This window comes from Chamaea fasciata, unplaced genomic scaffold, assembly GCF_029207755.1.
Source record: "Chamaea fasciata isolate MVZ Bird 193981 ecotype frontalis unplaced genomic scaffold, bChaFas1.0.hap1 SCAF_13, whole genome shotgun sequence".
Taxonomy (NCBI): Eukaryota; Metazoa; Chordata; class Aves; order Passeriformes; family Sylviidae; genus Chamaea; species Chamaea fasciata.
The window spans coordinates 6,116,663-6,133,039 of record NW_027094098.1 but is presented as its reverse complement, the minus strand read 5'-3'; the positions used below and the strand labels follow the sequence as shown (position 1 = coordinate 6,133,039).

The 16,377-nt window shown below is 51.9% G+C and overlaps 1 protein-coding gene across 1 annotated transcript; it reads left to right on the top strand.

The window, feature by feature from the left end:
• Positions 1 to 362: 362 nt before the first annotated feature.
• On the top strand, positions 363 to 8,570 carry DUSP7 (dual specificity phosphatase 7). Its single transcript, XM_066195280.1, has 3 exons — positions 363 to 970; positions 3,242 to 3,670; positions 6,188 to 8,570. Exons 1-3 carry the CDS (start codon positions 559 to 561, stop codon positions 6,493 to 6,495), a joined length of 1,149 nt encoding a protein of 382 aa, XP_066051377.1. The 5' UTR covers positions 363 to 558; the 3' UTR covers positions 6,496 to 8,570.
• The last annotated feature ends 7,807 nt before the right edge of the window (positions 8,571 to 16,377 follow it).

Below are 16,377 nucleotides of genomic sequence, written 5' to 3'. Positions count from 1 at the left end.
TTGTTACTGAAGCGCAGCCCGGCTCCGGCGGAGCGCTGGGGGCAGCCCCGGGCCGGGCGGGGCGGGCCGTGCTCGGCGCCCCGTGGCTCCCGCGGCTCCGCGGCGCTTCCCGCGCTCTGCCCCCGCCGCGGCCCCGCCCCTGCCCGCATTGGGCTGCGCCGCCCCCCTCGCCGCGCCTCATTGGCTGCGGGGGCGCGGGGGGGCGGGCCCCGGCGAGGGGCGGGGCCAGCGTGTGCGCGGCGCCGCTGCGGGCGCTCGGCGCGGCGCCGGGCGGGGCGGAGCCGCCGGGCCCCGCCGCCGCCCCGCCTCCCGAGGCATGACACGCCGAGGCGCCGGCGAAGCCCCGCTCTAATTGAGGCCGCCGGCATGGGGCGCAGCGCGTAGGGCAGAGCGGGGGCCGCCGCGCTCCGGGCCGCAGACACCGCGCACCCCACGGCCGTGCCGAGCGGAGCCGCGTCCGGCGCAGCGCGAAGACCGACCGAGCGGAGCGGGGCCGCGTCCGGACGCCGCGTGGGTGGCCGGCGGGCCGGGCGCTGGCGGCCGCCGCTGCCGAGCCCCATGAAAACGCAGGTCTGGGGGAGCTCCCCGCGGGCGCCCATGGCTGCGGCGATGCCGTGCAAGAGCGCGGAGTGGCTGCAGGAGGAGCTGGAGTCGGGCGGCGGCCGCTCGCTGCTGCTGCTCGACTGCCGCCCCCACGAGCTCTTCGAGAGCTCGCACATCGAGACGGCCATCAACCTGGCCATCCCCGGGCTCATGCTGCGCCGCCTCAAGAAGGGCAACTTGCCCATCCGCTCCATCATCCCCAACCACGAGGACAAGGAGCGCTTCGTTAAGCGCTGCAAGGCCGACACCGTGCTGCTGTACGACGAGGCCACCGCCGACTGGCAGGACAGCGGTGCCGCCACCTCCGTGCTGGGGCTCCTTCTCCAGAAGCTGCGCGATGACGGCTGTAAAGCCTATTACCTGAAAGGTGAGATGCTCCTCGCCCTCCCTCCAGCCCCGTCCCGCTCCCGCAGCCCTTGTCCGTGTCCCCCTGCGCAGCCCCTGGCCGGCCGCTGCATCCCCAGGGTGCCCATCCCCTGGTCGGACGGAGGTGGCTGGCTTGTGTTGCTTCTTTCCCTTATCCCTTCTGCCTGATATTCTTTTTTTTTCTCCCTCAGTTTTTTTTCCCCTCCTCTGCATCCCGCTTTAATCCCCCGCACAAAATGGTCGCAGGCTGGAAGCGGCCGGGAGCGCCTCGCTTCTTCCTGCGTCGCCTCCCCGGTAGCGGCGGGAGGAGCCCCCCAGCCCCGCCGCCGGCGCGGCCCCTCCGGCGCTGCCCCGTCCCAAGCCGATCCCGGCTGCGCAGCGCCGGGCGCCCCTCGCCTCCGCTCCCCGGAGGGAGCCTGTCGGGGTTTCCCCGCGCCGGTTTCCTCCAGCCCCCCGGAAGGAATGGCCGCATTTGGGGGGGCGAGAGAGCCCTTCCCTGTTTTTATTTTACCTCCCCACGTAACCAAAAGGCGAGCCGCTTGGGTTTTCCTCCCCTTTTGCCAGGCAGTGCCGCTGGTCTGGGAAAGGGCAGCCCGGCTGCCTCCCCGGGGCAGGGCGATGGGGAGCGGGGAGCTGCGCTGCAGGGGAGCCGAACCCCGCGCACGCCCCTCCGTGAGGGCTGGGGGAGATTTGTTTTTTGGGTTTTTTTTTGGCCATTTTGAAAGATCGCAGCGGGCTGAGCAGAGCCCACGGCTGGGCTGCTGGGACCCTTCCCATCCTCCCAGTGCTCCCCGTCCGGTCGCTGGGTGGCGGGTTTGAGGCAGGAATAACAGAAGAGCGGGGGAGCGTGTGTGTGGGGGAGAGTGGCCAAGAAAGTTGCCACTTGCGGCTCTTTAAAAAACACGGCTGTTCCTTGATAGACCCACTTTGGGGAGCCGGGGAAGCCCTTGGTGGCGGGGTGGGGCGGCAGAGGGGCAGTCAGGATTTGAGGACCAGCCCTCGGGGCTGCGCAGCCCGCACACGCCTCCTTTCAAAACATCGTGAGGGGCCAGCACAGGGGATGATCCCATTCCCCCTCGACCCTCCGATCCCTGCCCGCGGACGAGTCTCCCATCCCAACATCCTGTCCCGGTTTGTGGTTTCCCCATGGGCTCCGTTGCTCCCTCGCTTTGCATTCCTGCTTCTCTCCCCGTCGTCCTCATCCCTAGCAGGAAGGAACGGTCTTGAAGTTACTCCTAAGCTCTCCCCGATGGGCAGGGGAGGAGCTGAGCCCCTTTCTCTGCCTTTTTCCGGGAGCCTCGGTGGGAAATGTTTCCAATTAAAATTCCAAAATGGCTCCTCGGCGCTGTCTGGCGGCGCGGGGGGAGGAGGAGGGCGAGGACGAGCCTTTTTCATGAATGGATGTGGCAGGAGCTGTCTGTCCTGCTCAGTGACCCCGCCACAACCGCCGAACCCACTAATGAAGTTTTCAGGAGCCCTTTCTAATTAAACTATTTGTCAGTGTCAGATCCCGATGGCTGAGCTCCGCTTTAATCCTGCCTGGAAAGGAGGTAGATCGGTGGGGTTTTTGCTTCCCTGCCTCTGCCTTCCTTCCCAAGCCGCTCAGCTGAAAATCTGGAGAAAAAGGCTCAGGGGCACATGTGAAAGGTCCCATCACTCTGCACTCCTCCTGTGGTTTGGGTGAAGAGCAAACCTGCGACACCGCTCTATTGCAAAACCTATTTGTAGTGATAAAAGAGTTGTGAGGATCGCTCTGTGGCAGAACTTAGGGTCTTTTTTCCTACTTGGAGATGAATAATTTCGTTGGGTTTTAGTGCCTGGGGTGAGTATGTGGTGATTGTCCGTGATCTGTCTTTTCAGACATGGATTGTTTTCTCTCTAAGTGGCATAAAAGCTCTTGCCTAAACTGCCCCAGACCCTTACTTTTGAGAAGCTAACAAGGCAAGATTGCGTCTTGACATTGATTTTATTTGTGGATGCTTCTTTCTTTTGTGGTTGAGGTTTGGCCCTATTTTTCACAAGCAATATCAAACTTTGTAAGAACCACTCTTTAGACTCCCGGGCCCTGTTTGCACTGTATCAGTTTACCCAGGGAAGATGAGGGAGCAGGGAAATGCTTTTCTTGGTGGGAAGTTGAAGGGATACCAACTTTTTGCTGTTAAAGACTTTCTGAGTAACATCTTCACAGGTAGAAGGATTTCCCATTCTGAAGAATAAAATATCTTTTTTCTCTCTGCCTCTCCCCTTCCCTCTCTCCTTTCCCCCTTCCCAGGTGGCTTTAACAAGTTTCAGACAGAATATTCTGAGCACTGCGAGACAAACCTTGACAGCTCCTCACCCAGCAACTCTCCCCCAGCATCAGTCCTTGGCCTGGGAGGGCTGCGGATAAGTTCCGACTGCTCGGATGGCGAATCCGACAGGGAACCCAGCAGTGCCACGGAGTCGGATGGGAGCCCCATCCCGAACAATCAGCCTGCCTTTCCAGTCCAGATCCTACCTTACCTGTACCTGGGCTGTGCCAAAGATTCAACCAACTTGGACGTCCTGGGCAAATACGGCATTAAGTACATCCTGAATGTGACTCCTAACCTGCCAAACATGTTTGAGCATGACGGAGAGTTCAAGTACAAGCAGATCCCCATCTCAGATCACTGGAGCCAGAACCTCTCGCAGTTCTTTCCTGAGGCCATTGCTTTCATTGGTAGGTAGTTGGCAGAACATCTCTTTTCATACTCACCGCTTGGGAATGTGGTGTGCTGCTTGGGAATGTGGTGTGCCACTTCCCAGGGCTGCTGCTGTCTCCAGCCTCACCTTTCCAGGGCACAGCATCAGCTTAGCAGCCAAGTATCACGCTCTGAGGTGGCACATCTGGTGCATGTCACCTTGGCTGAGTTCATGGGGGCCTCCCCTTCCAAAATTCTGCCCTCTTGCAGCAGCTCAGCTGAGCTACCTGTAAGTGGTTGGACTGGCCCCTCTGCCTCTCGCCCTTGTTGTGGGGATTTGCACTGGTGTGAAATGGCTGAACCCGGGCAGTGGGGAGCTCCTTTCCCTGCCCTCCTTGGAGGTGGGAGCTGCACAAGTGTGACTGGTGCCAGCAGCTCCTTAGCCCCAAATGTGGTTAAAATCAGGGAGTGTCTGTGTGTGCGTGCGTATGTGTGTCTGTGTGTTTTCTTTTCCCAAGGGGATTTGCTAGTCTAGTTGGGATCCTGCTGTAAGTCACCCTAGCTTAACTAACTCCTTGTATGGATACTTCTAAGGTAAGTGTCAACACAACGAGTTAGTGATTATAATTACACTGCAGAGTTCAGATGGAAAAACTCCTAGCCCCTGTGACACTTTTAGCTGGTGATGGTGGGGTTTGGGAAGGAAGATCTCTTCTCTCAGGCCAGCCTTGACTTTGAGAATTGCTTCTTATTCTGTCGGAAGTGTTTGTTGGGCTGAACAGGGATGTACACTTCCAGCCTGACCTATGCTGTTTGCTCACGATCGTAATTAGCCTAATCAGCTCTGTTTTATGGGGGTGAATGGCACAGGCAGTAATATCACCGTTAACTCTTAAAAGCCCCATGGCTTTGTTTCTGATTACAAATACTTGTGTAGGTAAAGGAGAGGGTGACCTTTACCTGCAGACTGAAACCTGTGCAGCCCCTTTCAACACTGCCCATTTCAGACCCCATAGCTTGTGCTTGCTGTGCTGTAAGGCCTGAAATGGGGCAGAGCAGTGGTGGATCCTTGGCTGTTCTTCAGCTGTCCGAAATTGGTTCCCACACTCTCTCCTTTGCCCCCAGCTTCTGCCCTCCAGTAAGATGACTGGTCAGAAGCCGCTGCTTCAGTGTGGCAACAGGGACCTGTCTGATGTCCCACCTGCACTTCCTGCGTGAGCAGCGTGTTAAACGTCAGGGGTGAGGTACAGTGTCCCTGCTGACATGTGGCATTTGGGATCTGTCTGCTCCACTCAGCCCATGTCTCTGTGAACACCTAGCTTGTGCTTTCCAGTTAATGACAGGAAATGGAGGATTACCTCACTCTAAAACCAAACACCAAGAAATGCCGTGCAGGTCAGATGAAAGGCAAAAATGTCTGGAAAAATGTTGAACGGGAGAGCCTGGGGGGAGGGCTGAGTACACTGGGTGGTGATTGCCCACTCTACTGGAAATTCTTGCCTGGTTTTGGAGGCTGGGCAGAAAACCTGTTGTGGCTTGGGTCTGGATTTTTGTTTTGCCTGCATCTTCTTTGCCCTTCCCTGCACTTACGGTGCCGGAGTGTCTCTTACCTCTGGATTTGCCCGAGGATCCTCTTTTTCCTGCAACCTTTTCGTTCCCCGCCAAGCTCTCAGTCAAATGACTGGCTTCAAATAGGGCTGCCCAGAAGTAAAAGCAGTGCTGGGTACTTGCGTGCATTCAGTGCTCTCAGTGGCGTGTCCCTCTTTCAGCACTGAGATGTCAATTCATAAAGGGATCACACTGTTCCGGCTGTGCGAGAGACAATGAGTGTGTGTGTGTGCTTTTCAGTCGGTGGCAAGGGAGGGGAAATTTCGCCGCTGTTCTCTCGCCATTTTTTGGTCCAGCTTGCATTCCTGCTTCCCGCTACCATTCATCCTGAGAGTCTCCTCCAACACAAGCGTTTGTTTGTAGTGAAGTGCATTTCTGTCGATCCTAAAGAACAATTTCACAATAAGGGAAGTTCCTGCACTTCAGACTCTGCTTAGATTGGCATTGGCTGCATTCATGTAACTTTCTAGTGGAAGGAGGACAGGAACAGCAGGAGAGAATAGCTCGTGTAGTGCTGGGCTGCAGCCTTGCTCTGAGTACACAGTCTTCCCTGGTTTAGTTGGAGTTGAGGTGGGTGTGCTGTGCCCAGCCACCAGCATCTCCCTGGAGCTGTTGTCTCCAGCTCCATCTGCCTCCTGTGGGTTCCTTCAGCTCTCTTGAGCAGAGGATACAGATGCTCCCTAGGCAAGGGATGTGTTGCTAGACTTGATTGATACTTCTCAAGCACACGCCTTGCTGGAGATGTGCAGCTTTGCCATGCAGCAGGAGCCCTGTGGGGAGAGATGTGGGTGTCCAAAGGACATGGGATGGTGTCGCTAGGGGCAGGGGATCCAGTTCTGGCAGTTGTTGTGCTGCTGGCAGCTTGCAGCTGCCACCTGGCCCTGCTCCAAAGCCATGCATTTTTGGTGCAGAATAATAGACTCCCCCTTCCCCTTGTCTTGTTTCAGATGAGGCCCGTTCCAAGAAGTGTGGGATCCTTGTTCACTGCCTCGCTGGCATCAGCCGATCCGTAACAGTCACTGTTGCCTACTTGATGCAAAAACTCAACTTGTCCCTGAACGATGCCTATGACTTTGTGAAAAGGAAAAAATCCAACATTTCCCCAAACTTTAACTTCATGGGCCAGCTCCTGGACTTTGAGAGGACTCTGGGACTCAACAGCCCTTGTGACAACCGCTCGCCCAGTGAACAGCTCTACTTCACCACCCCCACCAACCACAACCTGTTCCAGCTGAACACTCTGGAGTCCACATGAAGAGGATGCTGCCTGGTCGGGAACTCGAGCATCGAATCGCTTCTCTTGAGTATTTCAACTCTTAACGAAAATATCTTCTTGCCAGGCAGCTCTGAGATGAGTAGCTTCTCTGGGCAGAGGTGCCTGATCGCTGCTTTAGGAAGGCTAATGCCGCTCACTAAGTATCCTGATCCAAGTGGTTTGAAGAAGTAGTGTTTTTCCAGGGCGATGTTACCGCGTTTCGGACGCAGCTGTCACCGGCAATAACCGCTTTCCTGGGTGCATTGAGACTGTCAGAACACGCACACGTGTGAAGAGCTACCGGGGGTTAGCTTGCTGTGGAAAATGAGGAGATTTATGCACTTGGAAACCTTGAACAAAAGGTGTTGGGCCAAGACTGTTTTAAAACCCAAGTTTACTTTTTTTGATTTTAAAAAAAAAAAAAATAAGAAAAGGTAGATCTTACTCGAGCTTTGGGTTCAAACTCTTTTTAGATATGTAAGTTCTTGACTGTTTGTACAGACCAGGTTGCAAAACCAGTATTTTATTCTGTTTCTTGTTTGATCATTTATTATTTTTTTTAATCAAATGTTTATATTGACCAAATGCATTTTGCACACTTTGTGAAGCCTTGGTATGTCCTGGCATATTACTGGGTACTCCAGAGAGAGATACATGCTGCTGCTGTTGTTGTTAGCATCTGGTAGGAAGCTTTGTTATGTGTGAAGGCCAGTTGGGCTTAAACGCAACCCCTTCACCACTCCTGCACTCACAATCACAAACTCTGCACTGATTCAGCCAAGGTGACTAAGCCGCAAGCTTTTTTTTAATGCCACCCCTGCCAAAAACACTGCTATTGCCAGAGGTAAAACTCTCGTAGCCTCCAGAGTTGGTAGAAGCATGTCTGAGCCCGGCTTTCATTCTCTGCTGCCTGTTGACTGACTTAACGTCATCCAGCTGGCCTGAAACCATTCCAGCTTCCCGAGTCCAGAAGGTAGTTGTGATGCTGGCGTTTCTTGTGCACACTGGATCCTTTCCAAGTTGTGCGGGGTGGAGGGGGAATGCAGCGAGCGCCTGGAGCAGAGCGAGGATTGTGTGGCGGGACAGGACTCAATCGCCACGCACGGAGCGTGTGAGGGGGGTGAAGAGGTGTGGAAATGATGAGGAGAACATTGTAACAGAGAATTTTTATATATATATATATATATATGAATGAATATATATATTAACTGGCAAATTCTGAGATGATTGGAGCTTTCAACAGAGGTTCTGATTTTTTTTCTTCCTCTTTTGAATAACTTTATGCCGTGCCTTCTATTCTGAGAAGACTTGTATGTATTTCTGGCTAGTGTTTGGCAAACTCCTTTTACCAAGCTGGGAGGGGAGGAAGTGGTAATAATTTCTGGGAGGAGGGCAGAACGGATTCGGAGATTTCTTTATTGGCTGCAATGTAGTCCCTCCTTTCTCCCCCCTCCCTGTCCACTTTAACTCTCAAGTAAGTGAAAAAAAAAAAAAAGCCACGGATTTTTTTCTAAATATCCAGTTTTTTGTACTTTTTTCAAGAAAAAGAAAAAACAATTAAAAAAAAAATCTCCATCTGGAGGAATGTTTGACGCTGTCACATCCTGAAACTGTTCTTTTTCGTTAAAGATGTTATCAGAATGTTGGAATGAGCTTATGTTTCTTTTTTTTCTGGTTGTTTTTTGTTTGTTTGTTGGGTTTTGTTTGCCACAATGTTGGGATCGTGGGTCATTGGAAGGGAGAATGGGCGTACGGTTGTGAGTGAGAAAATTGAGAATATCCTAATTGCATCTTACCTCATGGAGGAATTTATTTTTTCAGGGATTTTTTGACAGTGCATCTGTATTGCATTACAGCTAAGCTGGTTTGTAAAGGCTTCCTGTGCTGTTAGTGGTCTTTATTCTTTAAAGGAAAAAATAAGATGCGTCTTCTGATTAGTACAAATGAGAGCTTGTTAGTGAGGAATGGTTCTGCTTTCTGAGTTATGAAGGAAAATTAGTGACCCTATATATACTGATCCAATATTGGGACTTTGTTTATATTGCAAATAAATATTATTTTTTCTTTAAAAATTATGTTTGTGTCAGATGCTTGTCTAGCTTCTGCCCATATAAGGGCACGCTGCTCTTATCCATTTTTTATGGTCGATTAGGATCCTTCTGTGACCATGGAGAGCATTTGCTGGGCCGTGTTCAAGTGTGGTGTTTGGTTTCATGCACAGCTTAATTTTTAAGACCTGTGGTAAAATGGAGAGGGGGAGGTGGGTGGGCAACGAGAGGGATAAGGGGGTATTGGGTAAACTGGAGAACAAAGAGCAGCTTGAGAATGGGACTGGCTTTGACCCCAGCCATTCCTCAGTGCCAGAAATGAATAGATAAACTAAAGACACTTGTTCGCTGTTTAAGCGTGGCCTACAAAGGCACGGCAAGGCCTTGCCCACAACTGTTGTGTTAGCAGACTTTAGTTTGGTAGGAGAGCAAGAAGTCAGGGGCTTGTGGGCAACCACCTGATGGGTTATCCCGGGGCTCTTGGAGAGCCAGAGCCCCCTCCTGCATCCCTGGGGAAGGGGGTGCTCTGTGTGTTACACTTGGGCTGTGCTGTGTCCCCCTGTGCTCCCTGGCTGGTTTGTGGGAAATCTGGAGGGGCTGATGAGGATGCTTTAGGGTGAAATGTGGCTCTAAACATCTGAGTGCAGCCCAGCTAAGGGAGCCGTGGCTCACCGTGACTCTGCCTGTAGCTGGGCAGCAGTAGGTTCCCCCCAGCATTCCTTGTTTTAACCTGCACGGCGAGAAATGACTATTCAATTGTTCAGTTCCTCAGAGTAAGTATATGTGTCGTCTTGTTCTGATCCTAGGATCTGAGCACCAAAGACAGGTAGTTCTATTCCAGAAGCAGCTCAAGCTAGTGGCTGTAGAGGAGAAGTAGAGGCTGCAGCAGGAGCCGAGGGAGTGTGCGCATGAATTTGTTTACTCCTGGACTCCATGATGGGAATCTTTATATTGATTTAGAGGCCCATTTGTGGCTAAACAAACAAAAATCTACCTGGTATGCAGGGGAAGGAAGACCTTTAGGTTTTCCCCTGTAATTACATGGTAGAGTAGCTCTTGAGGAAGATAGGGAACTGTGCTGGAGGCTGGCTGCGCACTGAAGGAGTGCAGAACAGCTTGTCAGGTGTATGGCTGTATTTGCTTCCATCTAATTTCCTCTCAGGCTTTTCTGGTAAGGTGCAGAGCAGGATATTCACAGTTAGCATTGTAAGCACATTTGTATGATAGCTGAGTTGTGGCTGCCTGCAGCAGCACAGCTGCTGTTTGCCGTGGCCTTGGAGGAAGAGCTGATGTGAAGGGAGCCCCCAGACAGCTCCTGGGGACCTGATCCCTGCTCCTGGGTCATGCCGTGAGTGTCCTGGCACTGTGGCACTCAAAAGCCCTGTTGCCAAAAGGAGGAGATGACTTGTCTGAAAATCATCCTGTCACCTGCAAACAGGACGCGCAGGAGCTTTTTCCAAGCTTCCTGGCCTCAACAGCAAGTAGCAGCCAGCCAGCCTGGCTGGCCGGTCTTCAGCCATCAGCATTTTACAAATCTTGGGGGGTTTCCTTGGAGACCTGGTGTCCTGTAATTCAGTGAGGAGAAGAGAACTGACATCAGGCAAGGGGCAGTACTGGAGAAATAGTTACAGAGGGAAAAGAGAGCGTGGGGTCTGTCTACACTCCCTTGCAGAGGCAGGCACGAGCACTAGCTGAGCGTAGGAGCACAGGCTGAGTGAGAAAGCTGGTTATGTTCAGAGCAGTGGAATTTGGCAAGGAGATAGAGCTTCCCACACGAAGTGGGGAGAAGCTCCTTGGTTAACCCATTAATTCCAGAAGAGCTGTTTGTAAGATGCTCTGTGGTGTTCTACTTTAAAAAACCAGGCAATCTCCTGCCTGGGCAGAGAGATCTGTCCCTGGGTTTTCACATGTGATGCCACAAGCCCTCAGGCAATACTAGTGGGAATTTATTTTTTTTTTTTTTTTTTTTTTCCCCAATGGATGACTTTATCTTAACTCATTTGAACAGTTAGAGGGACCACAGGTCCCAGGTGCTTTCAAAAAGTTTCTCCCTCCATTTCAAGTCATGGCAAAAGCACAAAACTAAGCTGCTGCGATTCCCCACTGGAAGCCCAGTATCAGGAATCCTGTGAGCAGGACATAGGCTCACGGAAGGATCTTTGCGGTTGCTTGTAGCTTTTTTCCCCTTGCTTGTGCCTACCCTTCCCTTGGTGTGGCATCAAACATATCCTGAGCATGATGCAAGTCAACCTTTGCAGCTCTGCACTTGCCTGCTGTTGCGACACCCAGAGAGGCACGTGGAAAAGCAGACACTTCCTGCTACTGTCTGAGTTTGGGTGCTCACATTTCCAAGGTAACCAGGTTATTTGTGGGCTGTTACATTCTTGTTTGATCCTTTCCCTGAGGAAATCAGGCTCTTTGCAGTGTTGTAAAGGCACGCAGATAGTTCAGCTAATAAACACATCCCTGTATTGACTGGCACAGGCTGTGATAGTCGTGCTCTGGGCTGCTTGGAATGTGTGTGAAAGCGGGCTTTCTTCTGGATTTTGTGCCACTTGCTCCCCTGCGTCCTCGGATCTGTCTCTTCATTGTGGAGTGCTGGGCTGGCTAAATGTGGTGTGAGGGATTGTTCACCAGCAACAGCAGCTCCTGGGATTCCCATCCAGCCTCCAAGTCCTGTTCCTGCAAGTTCCTTTATTCAAACTGCCCAGTTCCCCTCTCTACTGGCTTTGTCCTCTGGCCTCTTGCTGTATCACCAGCAGCTCCGGGTTGCTGCACGCATCTCAGCACCAAAGGAACTGTTCTCTGGGGGCCATGCTCCAGGCCCAACAGCTGCTTGTGTGGCCTCTGGGTGGGAACTGCCATAAACTGGTGGGAAACTGTGAGGACAGTAGCCATGAGGCAGGAAACTCTGGGGGGGGAAGCCAGGAGGTGGGAAAATGTGAGGCGGGAAGTGATTGGTGTCCAGCCTCAGGACAGCTGTCCCCAGCGTGGGCAGTGGCAGACACTTGGGGTTCTGCCTCCCCACCAGCTGCTGGGACACGTCAGATGCCACCTGGGGGGACCCTGACTGGGAAGGCCGGGAAGGCTCGTGGCCAGCACCGTGGCTGGGTCCTGTGGAGAGCCCAGGGAGGAAGGCTCTGAACCCGCCGAACCCCTCAGCCCGAGATGGAGGCGGCACCCGCTGTCAGAGACTGGGAGCTGCTTGTGAAGGAACTGCAAATTTCTGGAGTCTCTGGGCTCCTCCCTGACACTTCCCTGGTGCTCCGCTGTGCTGCCATCCTGGGTTTGGGGTGGGAGCTGGGTTAGGGCAGAAACTGTGGCTCTGTCCAGGGTTGGGGTTTAATTGTGGGTTGGGAATGAATCCTGCAGCAGGAGCAGCTGCCTGGCTGCCCCTGGACTGCTGGGCCCCAGCATCCATGGGCTGTGTGGACCCCTTGGTGCTGGGGCAGTGCAGATCCCCCTCCTCTGCCTGGTGCAAGGTGAGACCACCAGTGCTCTGCTGGCCTTTCTCCCCCACTGATTGTCCTCATCACTGAAATTGCTCTTGTTTAGCATTATCCTCTTTTGCTTTTGTCCTGAAAGACAGGTGTCTGCTAGGGAAGACAGGAGCCTCCCTTGGAATGGAGACTGTAAACCTCCTCCCTCCGAATTATTACAATTTCAAAATTAAGGGGCTCTCAGGCAAGGATATGAGGGTAGGAATAACAGTTCTTTATTAGTATGTGTAACAAGACAACCAACAATAACTATGGCATTAACAACAAAACAGAACCAGGAGCCGAGACGGGAAGGGATGGAGGAGAGGCTTTGCTTCCCAAACCCCGGGGCATCTGATCCCGGTGCCCCTGCAGGACTCTGAGGAGCACCGAGCTGGAAGGGCAGGGATGAGCAGAGATCCCGGGCTGGGGATGAGATGTATCAGGAGCTCTGCAGTGTTTGCTGTAAGGGCAGGGATGAGCAGAGATCCCGGGCTGGGGATGAGATGTATCCGAAGCTCCGGTGGCAGCCGGAGCTGCGGGAGGCCCCGGCAGGGCAGGAAAAGGCGAGCTCAGGATTCCCGGGCACACGAGCAGATGGTGGCAGGTCCCTAGGACTGGACTCCGGTGGTGACGGTGAATTCTCCCCGCAGTCGGCAACAGCCTGACCCTGCTCCTTCCGATGCCGAGAGTGAGAGAGCAGCTGCCCCCAACCCTGCCTTTTACCTGCCCCCAAAACTCTCCCCCTCGGAGAAAAACTCCCAGGGAAGGAAAAAAAAAAAAAAAAAAGAAGAAAAAAAAAAGTGTAGCTAGATGCTACATTCCTCTCCCCACCTTAGCCACTTCTTTTGGGTTTTTTTGTTGCTCAGGTACCCATAAGTACCCAGTAGTTAGTTTCCTAGCAACTTATGGGAAAAAATTCTAGAAGTAAAAAAGAAATGCAACCCCCAACACCTTTCCCTGGTTTTCCACTGCCTTCTGTTTCTTCAAATGGTTGGGAGTTGAGGTGATCTCATGTGGCAGTGGGTCCTGCAAAGCTGCGGTCCTTCTGTAGGAGAAAGGAACTCTGGGTTCCTCTCAGAGACATAGGGCCGTGTTGGAAACAGAGACCTGCTGTGCTGTGGGGAGGTTTGGAGGAGATGTGTATCACTTCCGTGCTGCTCAGTGGTACAAGCGATCCAAGAGCATGTACGGCTCTAAGAAATATCTGGTGAGGGACCCAAGTCTGGGGAAAAAGGGGAATCCCGACAGATTTATTTTCCTGCTTTCTTTCCCTAGAGAAACATCTGGCTTATGTAAAGCCATTTGCTGGGTTTTTCACTGCTTTATTTTGAAAGTCTCTGCATTCGGGCATTCTGCTCTTCTCATCTCCCATCCCTGCCTCAGGGGGAGATTCTTCATGATTTGGGGTTTTGCTTTCATGAAATTTACTCTTTGTTTCTAGGCTGTGTTGTCTTTTTCTTCTCTTTTCTTTCCTTCTCTTGTAAAGAATGCTCCAGTTTGGCTTGTGGTTTTGCCTTGCTTTCTTCCGGGAGGTGAATTGTTGTGATAAGCCCTGCAAAAAATGAAAGAAAGCAGACTGGCGCATTGGTGAGACCCTGGTCACTGATATGGCATTAGTGAAAGCCCTGTGCCAGGGGAAACTGAGCTCTGAGGTTTGATTGCATCCTAAAAGCACAGCATTTTTCTGTATGGGAGATTGTGAATTGAATTTTGTATGAGGGGGTGCAGTTAGAGGGATTAGCACTCTCCTTCCTTTTGCCAATGTGTCTCTGAATTGAACCCATTGTTTTCCCATGCATTTATCCTGGCAGTGAAGTGCTCACTACCTGGTGAAAGATTTACAGCCCTGCTCCAATGATGCAATTTGTTTGGGTCTTACTCTAAATTTGCCATTTCCTCTCCCTGGGTGGCTGATTCCCTGCTGCTTGGAGCAGGCAGTGGTCCAGGCAGGATCACAGCCCCAAGAGCCAAGCAGGGTCCTCTCAGAGCTCTGCAAAGCGAAGTGCTGGAGGAGAGTTTGATGGGATTCAGGGTGCTGAGCCTGCAGAAAGTTTCCCTCTCTTCTGACAGAGCAAGGATCAGCTCTGCTGTCAGCACCACCTCTGTGTTCTCTCTGCCATTTTTCACCTTCCCTCTGTCCCCATTCCAGCTGTTGTCTTTGAGTAATCCTGTGCTAGAGGTTCAGGCAGGCTCCTGCATGTCTTGGCCTTGCATCCTCTTGGCAGAAAGCTGAGAGCGAGAAACGTTTGGGAAAGTCTTGTGGGTTTTTTTAAATTTTTATTTTTTTTAACAAGAAGCTTCGCTATTCATTCATTCCCCAAATAGCTTTCCCTCTCATTGGACATCTTCCTGCTAGGACAGTCCAAGCCTGTTCTGACAGGCAGCTTATCTGCCTGGCAGCTCTGACTGCTTCCTCTGTCTCTCCTTTGTGTGGGAGGTGTTTTGTCTTTCCAAACTTCTGCTGACTTCAGTGGGCATTAGCTTGTGCCCAGACATGCACTGATAGTGCAGTTCAGTGCTGAAGTTCACAGCTGGTTTTTATTTATGTCCCTGCAGTGTGTTTTTCTTTGCAAGGGGAGGGATTTAAGTGGTTTGGGGAGGGAAGGAGAGTTGTTATTGAAAGTTAGGCTGAGGCTCTCAGTTCACCCTGGCTGCCTCCATCCTGCAAATCCTGCAGCAGGACATGGTGAAGGCACTGGTGTTGAGGGGTGCCACGCTGATGTGGGTTCAAATAAAGGCCTGATCTGCAAAAACCCTGTGTTTGAAAAAGCCCAGAACGGCCAGGTTGTTACTTTGCTGTCTTGCCAGTTGCTCAGGCAACTTAGAGAAATTTTCAGTCTAGTTTTAAATCTGGTAAAAGTGGAGAGAGGTGCATGGAGTATGTGTGCATGAAGCAAGGCCTACAAATGTTGGTATTTTTAATAAAACAAAGTCAGTCATGTTTGAACTTGCAGTTTGCCAGTGTGTGCTCCTGACACAGAATCAATGCTTTCCCTGAGATACAGTTTCCAGCCAACAAAACTCTGGATTATGGTTCTTGAATCTCCAGAATTTCTGTAAGCCTGTTCCTTGTGGGCAAGCATTTGGGTTTGTTTATCAACTTTTTAAACTTTTCTCCCCGACCTGTGGGATCCTTCCTACTGTCCGTGTGATGCCACCACATGTCCAGTGCTACTGCCTGTGCAGTGGCAGCCCAGGGATGTTTGTCGGTCAGGGATGACAGGTACTCGGCAGGGCTCATCGGTGCTACTAATTAATTGCATTCCAACAGCAGAGAAAGCAGCAGCAAGAGTAATAAACAAATTATAATCTACATTATGAAGTTGACAGGTGCCACCCACTCATTACCTGTCTTTAATCACTCTCATTACTACCCAGTCTTTGTGGGAACTAATCTTGCTGCTCAGTGTCCGACTTGTTCACTTAATGCCATTATCTGAAGCAATCGGCCTCTCCCTGTGAAAGAAGAGAAAGGTGCTTCTCCTGAGGTTTGTTCTCTGGATGCTGGAACACAGGGAGCTCTGGGTTCTTCACCTCTGGGAGGAGGCTGAAGGCGCCTTTGCAAAAGCATGGTGTGGGCTGGGAATTGAAGACTGCACTTTGTTCATCCCCCTGGATTATGGAATAGTATCCAGTGAAAGGGATAATAGGAAGAACCACATTTTTTTTCCTCTCTCCAGATGTTTTCCAGGCTTTGGGAACAAGCTGGGCTGCTGACTAATGACCCTTCTCTTTGTGGCTGCCTCAGGGTATTGCAGGAGGAAGTCCTGCTAGTGTTTCTGTGGCGACCAGTTCAAGTTCCCCCCAGGAAAAAGAAATTGAACTCCAGAAATTTCTTGCAGTGGTCTGGCTTAGGCTAAGCTCAGCAGAGGTGAGGATGCTCGGCCAGAGGAGCTCAGCCTCCTTGCCTGGCTGCTCCATTGCCTTGTGTGGATCCCAGCATTAAGGACTGTGCTGTGCCTGGGCTGCAGCTGTTCTTTCCTCACTGACACAACTGGGAGCCTTCCTAGAGAACATTATTGAAGCCTGGAAGTTGGCACTGGCCTCAGAGACCAGATGGGAAAATAGGTGTTTTTCAAGATACTCCATGGATGGCTGGACCATGAGGTCCTGTTGTGCTCTCGTGGTTTTGGGAGTCTCATCAAGGGGTCTCTATTGAGTAAATAATAAACCAAAAGACGAGAAATAAAGGCAGAGAGGTGAGGGGCCAGCTTTCCGAGTAGAGGATTGGCATCAGTCATAGTCATCAGATACAATGTGGGCCTGTGAAAGAGCCAGAACTGTTGAATGTGTCTGTCAATGAAAAAGAGGAATAAGTGGCAGACGAAGCTTTCCATTGACTATTCAGAAAA

What these genes read in the sequence shown, in the direction of transcription:
- DUSP7 (XM_066195280.1), top strand. Translation starts at nt 559, where the DNA reads ATGAAAACGCAGGTCTGGGGGAGCTCCCCGCGGGCGCCCATGGCTGCG. An exon ending in TAAAGCCTATTACCTGAAAG is followed by an intron (nt 971 to 3,241) that starts GTGAGATGCTCC and finishes CCCCCTTCCCAG; the next exon opens with GTGGCTTTAACAAGTTTCAG. An exon ending in TGAGGCCATTGCTTTCATTG is followed by an intron (nt 3,671 to 6,187) that starts GTAGGTAGTTGG and finishes GTCTTGTTTCAG; the next exon opens with ATGAGGCCCGTTCCAAGAAG.